The sequence below is a fragment of the Engraulis encrasicolus genome, chromosome 16 (assembly GCF_034702125.1).
Source record: "Engraulis encrasicolus isolate BLACKSEA-1 chromosome 16, IST_EnEncr_1.0, whole genome shotgun sequence".
Lineage (NCBI taxonomy): Eukaryota > Metazoa > Chordata > Actinopteri > Clupeiformes > Engraulidae > Engraulis > Engraulis encrasicolus.
The window spans coordinates 18,662,098-18,680,871 of NC_085872.1; the positions used below are offsets into that span (position 1 = coordinate 18,662,098).

At 45.7% G+C, this 18,774-nt stretch overlaps 1 protein-coding gene across 1 annotated transcript in view; it reads left to right on the forward strand.

Annotated features, from left to right (window-relative positions):
* LOC134465323 (alpha-N-acetylgalactosaminide alpha-2,6-sialyltransferase 3-like) overlaps positions 1 to 18,774 on the forward strand; it is a 73,309-nt gene that overhangs the window by 21,955 nt on the left and 32,580 nt on the right. The window contains 2 exon segments of the mRNA XM_063218938.1: positions 892 to 1,068; positions 1,070 to 1,087. Coding sequence (XP_063075008.1) covers positions 892 to 1,068; positions 1,070 to 1,087 — 195 coding nt within the window.

An 18,774-nucleotide genomic window follows, 5' to 3' on the forward strand; every position in this document is an offset into this window, starting at 1 on the left:
ACACACCACCATGTTTTACTATCACAACGCACTACCAGGACACGATATGTTCACAACAAAGCTTTAAGAAAATGTCATTTTCTGCCATTCCAATTTCTCGAGTGGTCCTCTGCCAACTTCATTGTGTTACTGACGTGTTGCATCATTGGGCTCTATTTTGGAAGCCTTATCCGTCTTGGATGTTCTTTGAAAACTCATGTCTTATCAGCATGCCTACAACACGGCTCCGGTGTAAAGAAACAGCATGAAAACCCACTAGGTTTTTTGTCAGAAAGAAAGAAATTGACAATTCTGTATGGATTTACGAACATCAACTATTCTGGGTGTGGGAGAATCACTCCTCATATCAGATGAACTTTGGAGCGGGATTTACTATTCAGTGACATTAAATAGCTTTATCCTCAATGGCTTTGGGGATTTCATGAGATTTCACTAAGACTGTTAAACAGAAGAGGCTGCGAAGGTGTGAAGTTGAAGCGTTATGCCAACACAACACTTACTCCTCAGAATACATCAGCAGTTTTGTTTTTTTGGTGGGATACCTAAAGAGGATAGACTACTCGCAATCAAAGTCTTCAGAGCAAATGTCAGTACAGTTATTTCCATGGCATGCCTGAAAATGTTGCTGTCAATTTGCTGTGTTGGGCAGCCGTGGCCTAGTGGTTAGAGAGTTGGTCTTTCAATCAAGGGGTTGCAGGTTCAAATCCCCCCTGACCCCTCCCTACATCCCCAACCATGGCTGAAGTGCCCTTGAGCAAGACACCTAACCCCACATTGCTCCAGGGAATGTAACCAATACCCTGAAAAATAATAACTGTAAATCGCTTTGAATAAATGAAAGCGTCAGCTAAGTGTAATGTAATGTGATGTAATCTACCTTTGCGTTCTCAGAAGAAGTCGGTGATCGTGACGGGCCTGGTCGTGGTGGTGTCTCTCTTCGTGGTGGTGGTGAACTACTCTGAGAAGCCGTATGACCTGCTGCAGCCCGTCTTTGGCCACGGCTTCAGTGGACACTGGATGTTCTCTCGGCAGCCGGCCAAGGTGTTCAAGCCCCATTTTGGATACATTCAGCATCCCTAAACAGGAGGTAAGCAACAGATTCCCCACTCACTCAAAAACACAAACAGGGGGACTGACTGTCAGACACATAGAGAGACAAAGACACGCACACCACTCCCATGCTTGCAGACACAGAGGGAGAGAGAGAGAGAGAGAGAGAGAGAGAGAGAGAGAGAGTGTTGAAAAGAAGAATAGATGAGCATGGCAGAGGAAGGGTCCACTGCACCATCTCCACCTCTATTAAGCAAAGTCAGAAAAATCTTTTCTTTGAATTAAATTGTCTTCAGAACTAAATAGAATAAATTCCCTAGATTGAGAACTGGTATCATAGGATCTTTTAGAAAAGAATTGTGCAAAAACTCCAAACTGTGAGCTCGGCTGCATCAACACGTTCCAGAGAACCAGATGCCATGTGGCTGTTTGGGTCAGAGAGGATAAACCTGGTGGCTGTAATCTCATTGTTAAGGTCACTTGAGCCGTTGCCTGGAACACAGCGAGCGCTTTGGCTGGCGCAGCACTGTGGGAAGGTATCCCTTCAGGAGAGTGATTTATAACTACAATTAGCCAGATGAAAAGGCCGGTCAGAGGTTTTGGTGCAGTTCATTAATTTGCTTTCACTCATACCTGATGTATTGTTCACCTGGACAGTTGTTTGTGTTTTGTTTTGTTCTTTTCTTCTTTCTTTCCTCTGATGTGGTAAAGTGTGTAGCATGAAATGGGGGAGAGCCTCCAAGCATTTCCAGTCGTGATGAATTGAGTGGAATATCATCCCTGATTATTTGGTTCCTGTCCTACTTCTACTTCAGGAAAAGGTTCCATTATGTAAAAAGAAAGTGTGTGCATGCATGTGTATGTGTGTGTGCGAGCATGTGTGTGCGTCAGGGATGGAAATAAGCACCCGCCCACCTGCCCAAGACGGGTAAATTTCAGTGGTGAGTGACTGGTACATTTTTTGAACCCACCAGTCACTTTGACTGGTAATTTTGAAATCTACCTGCCACCGTGACTGGTGGGGAAAAAACCTTAAGTTCCACCCCTGGTGTGCGTGTGTATGTGTGTGTGCGTGCGTGTGTGCATGCATGGGTGTGTGCTTGCTTGTGTGGGATGAAGAAGGGTAGGAAATTGTTAAGAAATGCACCTGGCAAATGCTATCCATTTTCATTTTGGAGGTTGTGCTTTGCCCACCATGAAGAGGATTTTGCCAAAGGGTCTAACAGCACTTACCGTACTTGTCAGCTCATAAGTCTTTGCCGGTAACTGGCAGCTTCCCATGCTTCATGTTCTTGTCAATACGGAACAGCTTCTTGAGTTCATGCCATGGAACACATCTGAAGGTTACAATACCTTGCCTTGAGGGGTCAACTAAGTCATCTGTTGGGAGTGTGTATTTTGTTTGAAGCTGGTAGGTGTATATAAGAAATGTTTGTTCCATCACACAGTCAGTGCTTTGCTAGCATCTGTGATATTGGCCTTAGATCCTCTATCTGCAGTTTGATGTTTGAGTTTTAAAGAATAATATGTGTTTTTATTCAGTCGATTAATGGATTTTATACTACACATTGAAAAGCCATAACTCATTTTTAAATCCAAAATGTCTTTATTCTTTGGATTTTGGCCCTTCCTCTTTTTTACAAGATAACCATTGTCATTTAATTATGAGATATTACTTTGTCTGAGGTCCAGACACCAAACATGACCGGGCTGCAAGGAAGGGAGGAATCTCTAGTGAGGGGAGTTAATATTCCTTCAGGGCCTATGCTGCCATGAGACAGTTTGTCTGACAAGCATTCCAATGCGCACGCACACAAAGGCATACACACACACACACACGCGCGCGCGCACACACACACACACACACACGCACACACATGCATGCACGCACGCAAACACATACACGCACACACATGCACACAAATGCGCATAGAGGCACACACACATACACACTTATAGACACAAAGCTAAATGAAAGGCAATATAACCTTTAGTCTAGTCGTGATTTCATGAACCCGGAAATGTTGAGTACCCTAAAGTTTTATTGCAGAAATGTCATCTATAGGTCAAATGAAGGGGATTTAGCTTGGTTGCCCAAAGTTGCACTTTGGGCAATTTGCATAATTAGCATAAATATATTGTTAAGGTAAGAACTACTACTGGTGAATAGGCTTGAAAAATTAAATCGTAGATATCACCTTGAAACTTTCTCAGTTGATTACTGACAATAAGAGAAAAAAAAATGTATTGGATGTTTTTTGTATTTTGATGTTTAGATATGCAAATGAGGGCGTGCATCATTAACACATTGAATACCGGCGGTGCTCACGGAATTATGTCGTAGAATACCAGCGTTCTAAGCCCTTTTTTACGTTTTTTTGTAGACTCACAGCTTATTATGTGATAGGGCCACTGAAATATGTTATGACTCGTTTGAAAGTGGAGACGCTGCCCTCTTAGTAGGTGAAAACTGTGTGTCTCTACGAGCTTTTATTGCCGAGTAAACCCACGCTAAACCTAAGTGGGTATCCATGGAATTCAGCTACAATCGGAGATATTGAGGTTTTTGTGAAGGGTGCGCTTCTTCAGAATGTGACGAGTTTGAAAGGGGATGAGTTGGTTTTAATCACAATTTGGTGCAAGGTTAGCTCTGACACACATCTTCCTGCACGTCAAGACACGCCTCCTGCTCTAAACCACTACTACACCGGCAATCAATGCCCTTCGAAATCCACGTTTTTCACACAGACTGAACACAAGCTCTTTGCACACATGCAGAAGGTCGGACATTTGCTAAAATAGTTCCCGATGACTCCCGAAATAATAGCCCAACATTGACAACAAATCCCAATGATATGATGCTTAGATGTAGCCCATCCGATCCATATGTAGCCATCTATGCTAGCTTCTGGCTTTTCACATACAGGAAGACAGTTCAACATAGGGGTGAATAATCAAATAAACTTATCTGGTTGGCGATCAAACTTCTAAATCGGAGCGCATTACTCCAATTACAATTCGGGTGCCATTTTGATCCAAGGAGCTGGTAAAGGTCTAGGTAGCAAGCCCAGAAAGTTCAAGATACTCCTGGCACGATATACAATGGTCTCTGTGTTTACCTATTGCGTGAAGTCAGACACAATACACGCTACCGATCGTGGGCTACTAGGGAAACAACAACATAGCACGATTCCCGAATACGGCAGCACACCTCCTGCTCTGTCACACTACGACACCAGCAATCAATGCCCTTTGAAATCCCCGTTTTTCACGTGGACTGAACACAAACTCTTTGCACACATGCAGAGGGTGAGACATTTGCTAAAATAGCTCCCGATGACTCCCGAAATAATAGCCCAACATTGACAACAAATCCAAATGATATGATGCTTAGATGTAGCCTAGCCCATCCGATCCGAATCATATGCGGTGGCAGATGGACACTCCCAACTGAGATCGCTCCCGGACGTGTAGTCCCAGGTGTTTCTATCACTCCCGGACGTGTAGTCCCACCCGGATCGATAGTCTGGCTAGTGGGAGCGAGCCGACAGGGGAGCGTCCTGCGTTGGGAGCGACAATCAGGGAATCATGATATGTAGCCATGCTAGCTTCTGGCTTCTCACATACAGGAAGACACAGAAACTTATCTTTTTGGCGATCAAACGTCCAAATCGGAGCGCATTACTGCAATCACATATCGGGTGCCATTTGGATCCAAGGATATGGTAAAGGTCTAGCAAGTCCAGAAAGTTCAAGATACTCCAGGCACTATACAATGGTGTTTACCTATTGCGTGAAGTCAGAGACAACACATGCTACAGTGACCGTACTAGGGAAATCAATGCAGGCAGCGCGATAGGCGACATGGGTTGGCATCCAGACATCTTGGTAAGTTAAATTAAAATATCCAAATCATAACACTCAAACATCATAACAATCAAACAACTTTGGACTGCAAATGTTGTCATTTATGTCCATCACAGAGCTACCAAAATCACATATATTGTCCATTGAAGGGTGTAGATTCAAAATATGATATTTAATGTATTTTTTACGTTTTAGTATACAACACATGGGCGTGAAAAACGCATTATTACGTCGTCGGTACTCAATGTGTTAATTATGCACTAATTTGCATACACATGAACTCAGTTTTGCATGGTAAACCAGACTCAAAATAATTTTTCTGTGGGTAAAATTTGTATATTTCAGGGTTGAATTAGTGAAAAGCCTCTGAGGAACCTGGTCAAGAAGATGTTTTGACATGGATAGATTATAGTGGAGTCTGTTAAGGGTTTTACCGTTACGGATGTGACAAAAGCACCAGACTTTGCATTGTGTTTCTTTAGGGTATATGTAGTAATTCTAGCTTAGGAGACATCTGAAAAAAAAACTTTCTAACATGTCATATGAGTGAGTCTGTGCTTACATGCTTGACAGCAAATGTAACATTGTGAACAATTAGAGAAATTCATACTTGGCCTTAATTAAAATGAGTATTTCCCACACTAAAACTAAGGTGAGGATAGACTGATGCGAATGCTCACTCAGCAGCATACTGAATGAGGAGATGTCAGTGCAACAAGCTGTTCAAGGTAGCAGCTTCTCCATCCTCTAATTTCCACAACATGGATATTTTTATTTGCATGAGATAGAGTAGGGGACAAGACCTCTCCATGTGTGTGAATAACCCACAACATCACCAAATTCTACATCTTCACAGGTAGTATTGTGCATATAGAGAGTGCATTTGAGTCATTTTTTTAAGAATGGCATTATGAATTACTCAATGTATATTTTCTGTTGAAATGAAATAAAGAAAATTATTTCTAAGTAGGTGTTCAGTAAGTAGACAGAAGTAAATGTATTTCTACCATGAAGACTCGAGAAGCAAATGAACGTTATTAACATTTAGCCTATTGAACAATAGACATGATACAAAAATGCATGAATCCGTTTGGCGAACAATTTACACTTGATATAAAATGCATGAATCTGTTTGGCGAAGGTTCCCGTCTTCGCGTTGAACTCCAGGGTAGGACGGCATATCCTCCAGCGGAGATGGAGGCGGGCGTAGCCTGCCCCCTAACAGACGGGAACCACTGGTGACGGTGGACGGAGGGGTGGTGGTGGCTTCAAAGTCGGCTTAACTGGAAAGCAGAGATCAGAATGAGTGACTGATTTTTAAACAAACGTGAATGCGATCCATTGGCTGAGAGGGAACGATGCCTGAGTGATGCGTAACGGGGAAATCCCCAATCTCGCGTTGTGATTGGTTGACGATCCTGGGCAATGATGACGCGTGTATGATCTGTCAAAAGGGAGATTGGATGGTTAGCCTAGTAAATTTGATGCATGAATCCGTTTGGCGAACAATTTACGCTTGATATAAAATGCATGAATCTGTTTGGCGAAGGTTCCCGTCTTCGCGTTGAACTCCAGGGTAGGACGGCATATCCTCCAGCGGAGATGGAGGCGGGCGTAGCCTGCCCCAAAAATAGAGATTAGAAGTGAACTCACCTACAGCTTACAAGGAGACACCATCTGAAAGACATGAAAAGTTAGTTAGATGATTGATTGATAGACGGAAAATGAAGGACGATAGGTGATGATGATGATGATGATGATGATGATAATGATGACAATGATGACAATGATGACAATGATGACAATGATGATGGGTGATAGGTTGGAAGACGAATGATGATAGATTAAATGAGATTATAAATGATAGGGATGTTCTGAGGCTTAAGCTATGGGCGGCAGTCTAGCCGAGGCATGAAGCCTGTGATGATGGTGATGATGATAATGTCGGTATCTTTGGCTATGCAAGAAGACACGGCGCGGATGCGCTGAGAACAGAGACAGCACGGCGGTAGGTTATGCTTGAGAGATGCACCTTGGGCAGGAGAGCGCTGTGAACTTAGATTGTGACGGGAGTAGGTGGAGAGCCAGAACCGTGACCTTGGTCAGGAGAAGTGGAGGCTTAAGCTATGGGCGGCGGCCCGGCAGAGGCTGGAGCCCTGTGATGATGACTATGAAGATGATGATGATGCTATGTTAACGGGCGATGGCGCAGATGCTCTGAGAGCAGAGAGGCAGTAGAGCGTTATGATTTGATTGATAGATGCACCTTGGTCAGGAGAGCGCTGAAAACTTAGATTATGACAGTAGGTAGGGAGCCGGAATCGTGACCTAAGGGAGAGAGTAGAACATGGTGATGAATGAGTAAATGAATGAATGGATGAATGAATGAACGTAGGCTATAATATAATGTAATATGGTATGATAGTTGACATCACGGATAAACAACCACTGCAACTAGCCAGGCTGGTTCGATGTTACAAAATATGGAGATAACAGGCTTACGGACCACTATAAAATCAATCTGATAGATGAGAGAAGGATAGAATACAGACATGACCGGGTGACCGGAGCGATAGCCCCCCAAGAGATAGAGTGAATGCCGCCGACGCAGCAAAATACCACCGTCACCAGAAATGAGAATAGAAAACATAAAGATACAGACCAGATATAGCATGCTTCAATTACGTGATGAGGAGTGAGGCAAATGCAGGAAGCGCATGCGCCAGACGACCAACGACCCAGCGCCTTGATCGCAGTAGGGGACAGACCCCGCTTAGTGGCCGTGGTGGCCACGCCGATTCTGAAAGGGCGTGCTGTATACCTCTTGGGCGAGGAATGAGAAGAAGGAAACAGAGTTAACAGAACAGAAACAGCACACTGAGCAAGATGACAAAGCGAGGAATGAGCCGAATGCAACACGCACATGCGTCGGACAACCGGCAGCCCATTGCCTTGAAAGCCCGCACTATGCGGGCGTCTGCCCAGAGTGATGAAACAGCTTGAGACAAAGCATGAGTAGCTAACATTAAAGACAAGCACCTCGGCCAGGATAAGCAGGAAGGTCAGGTTAAAACAGAGGAGAATCGGCAGACAACTGGTAATCACGACCTAAGAGAGGGAGATAGCAGAGCTTGTAGCTGAAACAAACAATGAATAAAACACCAAGAAAACATCTCGACCAAGGAAAAAATAACCCCTTGTCAATTATGATAAACACCTACGCGGTGTGGCGCGGTGAATGCTTGTGCAAAGCAGGCATTGACACAGGCAGTGGGGCGGATGCCCTGGTTGGTTGAGAGAGACAACTTGCGGTAACTGCATGATTAGACTAGCAAAAAAAAGGGGGGACACCTTAATCAGGAGAATGCAGAAAGTGCGAGCTTACGACAGAGGAGAGTTGGAGAGCCGGTTATCGAGACCTGAGAGGGACAGAGCAGAAAGCTGAAACATCACTGAATAACGGCACCGGAACAAAAATGGCATATCAAAATAGACATAAACTCCTACTCGCTACCAGTGGGTAGCTGTGATAAGTTTGTCATGCAGGATGGATGAGGATACCGATACAAGCAGGTGACTGGCGCTAAAGTTGGGGCGACAGCCCAGTGCGATGCTGAGGCGATGGCCCATTGTGATGCCGAGTTGTGATTTTGAGCCGTGGTGTTGAGCCGTGGTGTTGAGGTGAGACAGCCCAGGGCAATGCTGAGGTGCGCCGTTAAAGCACGAGCCCTGAGGCGCCGGCCCAGGGTGATGTTGAGTCCCTGGCCCAGGGTGATGTGGAGTCGCCGGCCCAGGGTGATGTGGAGTCGCCGACCCAGGGTGATGTGGAGTCGCCGGCCCAGGGTGATGTGGAGTCGCCGGCCCAGGGTGATGTGGAGTCGCCGGCCCAGGGTGATGCGGAGTCGCCGGCCCAGGGTGATGCGGAGTCGCCGGCCCAGGGTGATGCGGAGTCGACGGCCCAGGGTGATGCGGAGTCGACGGCCCAGGGTGACGTTGGGGCCGATGCCCAGTCCGTCGTCGGGGCCAGAGCCCAGTCCTTCGTCGGGGCCAGAGCCCAGTCCTTCGTCAGGGCCAGAGCCCAGTCCTTCGTCGGGGCCAGAGCCCAGACCTTCGTCGGGGCTAGAGCCCAGTCCATCGTCGGGGCCAGAGCCCAGTCCATCGTCGGGGCCAGAGCCCAGTCCATCGTCGGGGCCAGAGCCCAGTCCATCGTCGGGGCCGATGCCCAGTCCGACGTCGGGGCCGATGCCCAGTCCGACGTTGGGGCCGATGCCCAGTGCATTACGTAGCGTATGCCCTACGTGGAGCAGCAGATGCACGTGTATGTGAAAGTGTACGGGAAAGCAGCAGAGACCACCATCACCAGATATGAGAAAACAAACACAATCCGACACACAGTCCGAGCGACCTGACGATTCCAATGAAGCCTAAGGGCACGAGTGGTGTACAGAGTGAGAGGGTTAGCCCATGGACGGCTATCAATGGGGTGTGATCAGAACCCTGACAGGACTCCATGGGCCGAGTTTCATGTATAATTTAATTATGATTATTAACTGTCATCATCGATTTACATTTCCACGGATATCACTCATTTATTTACTTATATTTGGACGGTGTACATGTAGCCCATTGTGATCAAAATAACTCGAAATAGACAAGGCATTGCGACAGGCTACTATGTCCCTTGATGCTCGGCGACCGGGCGCGGGCCGAAAGCCCCGCGTGATCTTTAAAAGGTACACTGTGCAGGAAATGGTCAAAAAAGGTACTGCAACTTTGCTGCTCATTGAAACTGAGCTGCCTATTGCCAAATTTGGTCTTACATGAAAGTTTACCATGTAATAAACAATATTTTCTAGTACGGTCCAAGTAAAGTCTTTTTTTTTCTTTTTTTTTTTTGAGCTAAAAAAAAATGCTATTTTGGGAAATTCAAAAATGGCGGACCATGGAGAAGATCCCCCCTTTCATGTAAGAAAAGTGCAATTTTCCAGTCATAAGAAATACTTAGAATTTGATGGTGGGGGCAAGTATTCATGAAAAAAGTAACATTAGTGAAGTTGCAGCATGAATTCTGGAAATAAACAACTAAAATCACAGTGTCCCTTTAACTAAATCCAGCCCTGAATGGCTTGAAGCGGGAGTGAGGAAGCAAGGTACACTTCTATCAATACAAACTGCAGGCAGTGCGATGACATGAGGTGATGATTGGCAAGCGCGCATAGCTTAATGTGCGAGCCAGCAGTCTAGGCCTACGAACCGAAGCCATAACTCTAAAAAGTCAACGAGACCGCCACTCCTGCGCCACATGGGCCAGTCCATGCAAACGAAAACGTAAAATAGCTTGTGTTGTGGGCATAGGCTACTGAGCGGAACATTGAAAATAGGCGGGTGCAAACTGATGAACGCACGACCGGAATCCACATGAATGAAAAACTGTAGGCGGTGCTACGGCCCGTAGGCTGAGGTCCTTGCAACATCGCTCCGGAACATAGGAAGTACGTTTGTAACAATACGTTTGACGATTACGAGTACATGGCTCTGCAATGTCCTCCGTCCGGTGTCGCGACAGGCAGCACGAAACACAGAAGGTTAACGTCGGGTTATGCGTGCGGGCGAGGCGCTTCGAGATATAATTAGCCCATTTAAATCTGAAGGCCTACCCCCAGTGACGTTCCAAAAAAGCCACACCAACCGGTTCATGAAATGCTCTATAATGTTGGCAAGCGAATCACCAGTCCATCCGCAGCAGAGAGGCCGACGACGACCAAGTAAATGGTGACTCGCAGTACCCATAACGCCTCCGTAAAAACCAATGTGCTGAGCAGATATGCCGGGCTAAGTGAGCGAGGCGCAACGAGAGAGCACCGCGGGCCCAGTTACTTCGATTCCGCCCTTCCCCAGCGAATGATCCAAAAGTCACTCCAATCAGTTCATGGAATTATCCCAAATGACAGCAAACGAAACGTAGGCCATCAGTCAACCAGCGCCAGACGAGAATGATATCCGAGACATTGCAACAAGCCGAGTATGAGGCATGAGAGGCGACTTGCCTGGACAACTCCCCCGCAAAATAGTCATTCGCTGAGATAAACGTTCCTTTGGTCCGCAGGATAAGTGAAGGGAAAGCCGCCAGGTTACTCACGAATTACACCAGTTCGGGGAAATCCATCCACAGGCAGGCTAGTTCATAAGCAAATCCACGAGCGTCGGGAAATCAGGGAGCGGCGTGCCAAGCAAATTGATTGAAGCCTTGCGAGGAAAATATTAAGCTATAAGAAAGCACCGATTGCGTGCCACGCGTTTGAGCGGTTGGAAATTCCATCCCAGCAGCGGTAAGGTGAGGATAACCAGGTAGAAAATAAACAGAATGTTTGATAACAAAAAACGCCGGACAGCCACTTCAAAGTCGGCTTAACTGGAAAGCAGAGAACAGAATGAGTGACTGATTTTTAAACAAACGTGAATGCGATCCATTGGCTGAGAGGGAACGATGCATGAGTGATGCGTAACGGGGAATTCCCCAATCTCGCGTTGTGATTGGTTGACGATCCTGGGCAATGATGACGCGTGTATGATCTGTCAAAAGGGAGATTGGATGGTTAGCCTTGTAAGTTTGACAGCCGAGAAATTCGAGTCTCCCTGGTAGAATTTACGCAAGCTCCCATTTCTTTTTTCTGAATTTGCAAACAAGTCCTCACCTAGTAGCCTACATGTGTTGTATTACCGTTACCTCAGTGATCGTTGAGTACCTCAATTGCTACTTCAAAACTGACAGCTCATGGACAACCTGAACCGTAGGTCTTTGACACCCTTACCTATAGGAGAAATATCAATATAAAGCAACAATTCTCATATGGCATATATACTATAAAGGTGAACCATTACTCATTTTCTTGATATAAAAGGCACACACATAGTCCAGGAGGAAGGATGGCCAACCATGCACCACAATACAATAGTACAGTAGCATACAGTACAGTGCAGCACAGTACGGTAGAGCAGTGTTTCCCAACCAGGGGTACGTGTACCACTAGGGGTACGCGAGCACAATGCAGGGGGTACTTGGAAAGATGTTATTATTGTAACAAAGATATGGAGCAATCACATCAGGACAGAGAAAGTGATATAGAACATGAATTAGGGGGTACTCATGGCACAACTAAGAGGTTTAGGGGGTACGCAAGACAAAAAAGGTTGGGAAACACTGCGGTAGAGTAGTACTGTAGAGTACAGTATAGTATAGTACAGTACAGTACACTAGAGTACAGTATAGTACGGTACACAGTATGGTATATTACAGTACAGTACAGTGCAGCAGAGTACATTGCAGTACAGTACACTAGACTAGAATACAGTAGAGTATGGTACACTAGAGTAGAATACAGTATGGTATATTACAGTACAGTAGAGTACAGTGCAGCAGAGTACATTGCACTACAGTACAGTATATGACAGTTCATTACACGTACAGTATAGTCTTGATGACCACATAGCCTTCACCATCTCCATCTCCATATTCTGTTTTGACACTCTTCAGCCTCATTATCTTCTTGGTATTCATCCTTATGAACTATGAATGGTTTATTTTTGTTGTGTAGTAAGAGAAGGTCCCCCCAAAACTTTTGAAATGGTGTGGTGAGGGATGCAAATTATTGATTTTTGTCATCACAATGAATTGCTAAACGATTAATTGAGACTATTCAATCCAATTCATCCATCTACGGTACCTGTCAAAACTGTCTCTTGACCAGGGTCCTGGAAAGGTTTTCACTAACTCAATCCTGAAATATACATATTTTATCCACAGAAAAAGAATTTGGAGTCTGGTTTTACCATGCAAAGCTGATTTCATGTGTATGCAAATTAGTGCATAATTGATGATTCATGCCCTCATTTGCATATCTAAACATCAAAATACAAAAAACATCCAATACATTTTTTTCTTCTCTTATCATCAGTAATCAACTGAGAAAGTCCCAAGGTGATATCTATGATTTAAGTCTTTTTTGCCTATTCACGTATAATAGGCTTACCTTAACGATATATTTATGCTAATTATGCAAATTGCCCAAAGTGCAACTTTGGGCAACCAAGCTAAATCCCCTTCATTTGACCTATAGATGACATTTCTGCAATAAAACTTTAGGGTACTCAACATTTCTGGGTTCAGTATAGGGCCTATGGGGATCACGACTGGACTACTTGTCATATTCCACCTTGTCATATTCCACCAGCGCCAAACTTTACAGATTTTTTTGTGCTATTAATGGAATAGGTCATGAAACAAGTCACAAGGTAGCACATTAGGTTTCCTTTATTGAGGAATAGCAATTGATTTTTAAATGTTTTGTCTATTTATGGAGTTGATTCTGAGCTTCTTGCTGCCACTGTTGGTATGCAGTGCCTTTTGAATAGCAGAATGGAATGACCCTGAAGAAAGAGTTTGTTCTGCTTACATTTCCCTTGTCTTGGAAATTACTTGCAGAATATTTTTTATGTTCACTCACACACGCATGCCCGCACGCACGCACGCACGCACGCACACATGCAGGGACGCACACACACACAAATGCTCACTCATGCACACACGCCCATGCATACACAAACAAACACAAGCACAAAAACAACTCCTTCTCTCCATTCCATTGTGACTCCCACCTCATACATAGAGTGCACTTCATTTCTGTGGGGTTCACACATATTTTTATTTATGTATAGACAGACTAGGTCTCTCCTCGGAGCGCTGAGGCAGCAGCCGCAGGAGTACTCCTCACCCAAGCCATCAGGGCTGGACTGGCCATCTGGCATAACAGGCATTTCCCAGTGGGCCCTGCTTCCTTGTGGGCCCCTATTTTCAGAAATGTTTGAAAAAACAAATCTGAAAATAGGGGCCCACAAGGGTGCAGGGCCCACCGGTGAGTCAGTTCTACCCCGCTAATTATGAGGGGGCCCTTTAAGTCAAAAGTGCCCGGGCCCTAATTCTCCCCCAGGCCAGCCCTGGCAGCCATGCTCCACCACGTCCCCCTCGTGTCCCCCTCGTGTCCCCAATCTCATCTCCATGGCGCATGAAAGGAATGTCTTATTTTCTCCCAGATTACCAGATTAATGTGTGGCGTCCTGTAGGACCACCGGAAAGCTCCTCGGCTCCTCTTCCGTGTTGGTGCAGCACCTGCTGAACACACTCTAACCCAATTTAAATCCCCAGCTGAGAGAGCAGACAGGGCAGGCCCACCTCTACTCTACTCTCATCCTCCTCTGCTTCAATTCACCAGACATCCAATCTCACGGCTGCCCCCCTACCCCTCTCTCCCATGCACTTGAAATACTGTATGCACACGCACCCGTGCATGCATACGCACACACACACGCACACACACACACACACACACACACACACACTTCCATGTTCCTGTGGAGGAACAGCTCATTCCATGTACGTAACTGCATTACAATGAGTTACAGCCCACACACGTGTTCATCATTCTCTCCCTTCATCCCATCTCAAACCCGCTCCATCCACTCACTCAGAAGCACACCGTGATTGTGTACTACTGGGAAGAGTGGCATATCAGGGATAAGAATGAAGCTGTAGTGTGTATTGTGAGGTGAAAGGAGAAATACCTGAGATGAAATCTCAGCAGAAAAGTTGCATTACCTGCCCCATGAATCATTCATGTGGCCTCAAAACATGCCGCAGGTCAAGGTGCGCCCCCTGGTGTCATATGGAATAATAGATTAGGCCCTCTCTCTCTGACAGGGTTTGCTTGCTGTGCAAGCTGCCAACTTCCATTTGGGAGCAACCAGACACCTATCATACATTTTTTTGGCACCGTTGGAGGCGGAGTACTGTACTGTGCACCAGGTCCCCTGACAGCTTTGGCAGGTCCCGGGACAAAGTCATCTGAAAGGGCCCCCCTATCATATACATTCAATGTAATGATAACCCATTAGCCCGTTTAGTTAAAGGCTTTTTATCTTCACAAGCAGTGTGCCTTGGAATCTTTGGCAAACCTTATCAACAGTCACAACTGGAGCTAAGTCTGACCATCATTTTAAGCAACTTCATTTCCTTGAGCCAAAGTGCACCTGCTAATGAGAAAAAAGTGAAGCAGCACTCCTCCATGATCAGCATTCCCCAGTGAGCAGTTGATTTTTAGATGCGTCCCACGCATCTCTATAAGAGGCTTTGGTGTCCGTCCGTCCGTCCGTCCGTCCGTCCGTCCCTCCGTCCGTCCGTCCGCCCTCCCGTGATGTGTTTCCCTCCCGTGATGCGTTTCTGAATTGTGATTCCCTCCTGTGATTCCCTCTTGTGTCCACAAGGTGGCAGTCGCTCAGTTTTGGCCTGGAGCTCATGCGTGCAAACCAACCGTGCTCTTTGCCAGTGAGAAAAACATGGCGGCACTTCCTGTTGATTTTCACATGAAAGTTTTGCTTAATTTAAAGTCCCTAAGCGACTATAAATGTTGTGGCTTCCATATATTGATGTAAAAGTGCCCCACGAAGTAATGAAGCACAACAAAGTTACTCCACATTACCATTTGACCACTCGTTTTTCTATGCTAACAGGGTAGCCAATGTAGCATTGTAAATTATCCAGGGAGAAAGGGGGAAATGTTGTGATTTCAGTCCGCCTGAGGCAACGATTTTCGTGGGGAAGATGACCTGCATCTCGGTGGCATTGAACCACGCCCCCGTGCCTTATTTGGCTCGCTCAGCACGTGCGTCCTCAGTCCAATCGCAATGCTTTATTTTCCCCAGACGTTTAATCGCATTTAAGTGAAAGTGCCATGTATACACATCGCAAAATAACTCTTAATCCGATCTATTTAAATCGCATTTATTAAATCGGACTTAAAAACATCATGTACACGTAGCCAATGTCTCATTGATTAGTTTATGGAACTTACGGTTTGTCTGTTACGGTCCACGAAGACAATATCCACGTGAAAACGCAAACGCCTGCAAACCACTGTTTTGACAGAAATGCAGTTCACCTGTCGCCTACTCTGTTTTCTTCCCAAAGCGGCATTTAAAAGTATTCCATGAAATCCAACATCAACGTCACTTCAAATAGGTGACAGCATCATGCTCACACATGAAATAACACTTCAGTGAGGGGGGGACATCACTGCTCTCATATTAAAGTGAAAAGAGAATTTCACATTTTAGTTTATTTAATGTAGGCCTATGCAAAATTGCAAATAGCCTATTCATTGAAATCTGTCCAGAAAGGGTTGTAATGTTTGCCTGTTTTTTTATGTTTGTAATTAAAAAAAAAAAAAAAAAAAAAGTGATTTAAAAAAAAAAAAATAGCCTAACAAAAATAGAGATTTTATGTTAAAAAAAAATGTGATATGGGATGGACCGATGGCCCCCCTAAGCTAAATTCGCCTTAGGTCACCACATTGCTAAATGTAGTGTAAGGGATTATTTTGAAAAGACAGTAACATGTAATCAGCAATGCATTACAGTTTTTCAGTAAATTGCCCAACACTGTTGAAATCCTATGGTACTTTTTCAAATCCAGGCTTATACAGTACATGGTAGGCTTATTGATAAATTGCCTTGACAGGTTATGAGGAGGCCAAGGGGGCGTTTGGGCAAAAAAGGTTCAGAACGGGCATAGACGGACGCATCTGTTGTCCGCCTGTCGGACTTGTTTAGTATATATAATGATTACCCAATTCTGGGCCCCCCTTCTCCCTGGGCCCGGGACAACTAACCCCTTTGTCCCCACTGTCAGCTTCCCTGCTGTGTGCACAGTGTACTAGGTGTCAGGCTATGGTGTCAGGATGGTATCAGTGTGTGGGGCCAACGGGGCATGCATGTTTCATTAATCAGATAGTGCTCAGGGTTACATGTTCCGTTGTGGCTCCTCTGAATAATGCACCCTTGGTATTCCACCAAACCGATACCCCACACACATCACGTAGCAACTGTGGCAAGGGATGCCGACATGGGGGGACAAAGGGGACAGTTGTCCCGGGTCCAGGAAGAGAGGGGGCCCACACTTGGGTCCTCATTACATTGTATATATTGGGCTAGGGGGCCCTTTCAGATGACTTTGTCCTGGGCCCAGCAAAAGCTGTCAGTGGCCCTGACTGTGGCTGGCTGGCTCTGCAACCTGGTTGGGTGAAACATCACCAACTCTGGAACAGAATCTATCAAAAAATTCCACCATTTGTGATCAACATCTGAAAATGAATGATACCCATTGACGGCTGACATGGATTTTTTTCCCATTCATGTGAGATCATGCTCTTGCGGTAAAGTGCAATGATTAGTTTTAAGTTGGATCCAGGTTTTTTCGATGCTGAATTACAGTTCTAGAGTAATTCATAGCACAGTGCTCTTACCGTTCGATACAATGACATTTATTTATGCAGAAATATGCTCCTCTCTGCCCATTTTTTTCTTTTTAAAGTACAGGGCCGTTTCCATTGCCTCCCTATCAGATTTACGACAATGGGAAAATAAATCAAGTTACAGCCTCCCCCACTCCTCCAAGTCCATTACATTCGGCTGATGATAAGTCTCTTAAGAATTTGCGGCAGCACACAGTAATACGGCATGGCACATCATTGCTATTACATTATCAAAGCCTTACATGTGGAGGAAAAGGCCTCTGACAGCAGTTTTGCGTCTGGTGCTGTCTCTCCCTCTCTCTCTCCCTCTTTTCGTGTGCAATGCTACCCATCAGGCCCACAGACAGAGAGGGACAAATGGGTATGTTGTCCCGGGCCCAGGGGGAGGGGGGCGCAGAATTGGGTCCCCATTACGTTGTATGTATTGGGTGGGGGGGGCCTTTCAGGTGACTTTGTCCTGGGCTCAGCAAAAGCTGTCAGCGGCCCTGCTACCCATGAATCACTCTGCAATCTCTGTACTCTGAGGTCTTGGTCCAAAGCTCAGCTCATATTGCAGTAATCATTCCCCTTTTAATGACTTATGCTTTAGGATTTCTGATGAATCTCAAGGTTAAGCATAACCCATCAAGGCATAAATGAATGATTGTGGTGGTGAGGGCTGCATAGCATAGAGAGCCAACTCAAACTGCTCCTCAGTGTCTCTAGCCGTTAAAAAAGGCATGTATCAGAGTCAGGAGCAGAGATATAGGGAGGGCAAGCAGGGCATTTGCCCCTGGGCCCAGGGCCCTCCTGTGTTGATAATGGGGGCCCTATGGTGACCAGGGCAGGCCGTATGGAGGGCCCTTTAAATGTCTTGCCTTGGGGCCCTATGTGCAATTGTTTCGCCACAGTGTGGCAAGGGAGACTTTGAAGTCGCTGCAGGCCACACTGAAACCGTAACGGAGGAGGAGAGATGATGATGAAAAGGTTTCAGGCGTGGCACTCTGCCTAGACCCTTTTCAGCTGAACAACGTGCCCAGTTGTCCCGGGCCCAAGGACATGGGGGGCCCATAATTGGGTTGTCACTACATTGAATGTATTGGGTGGGGGGTCCTCTCAGATGACTTTGTCCTGGGCCCAGCCAAAGCTGTCAGCGGCCCTGATCGTGGCAGACAGGCGTATGTTCAGCAGGAGTGCAGGAGTTGAGTGGCGCAAAGGGAGCTCAGAAAACAAGACATCTCTGTGAAAGCAGATCCATCAAAATATTCTTTTTTTGGGGGGGTGGGGGGTGAGGCTCATTTAAAGATGAAATCCTTGATTCTTGTCCAAATGCTGGTGGGGCAGCAATGGAGATACTGCCAGTTCCAGCCAATTACTCCTCTTGGCCCAATATCTCTTTACTTCTGTGAGTGTGCTACATAAAGTAACCGTTATGCTATTATATCTGACAGTGTCACTTGAGAAAGGCAAGTAATCAGCTCTGTCTGAGATGGTGGTGATTGGCTGTTGAGCTAAA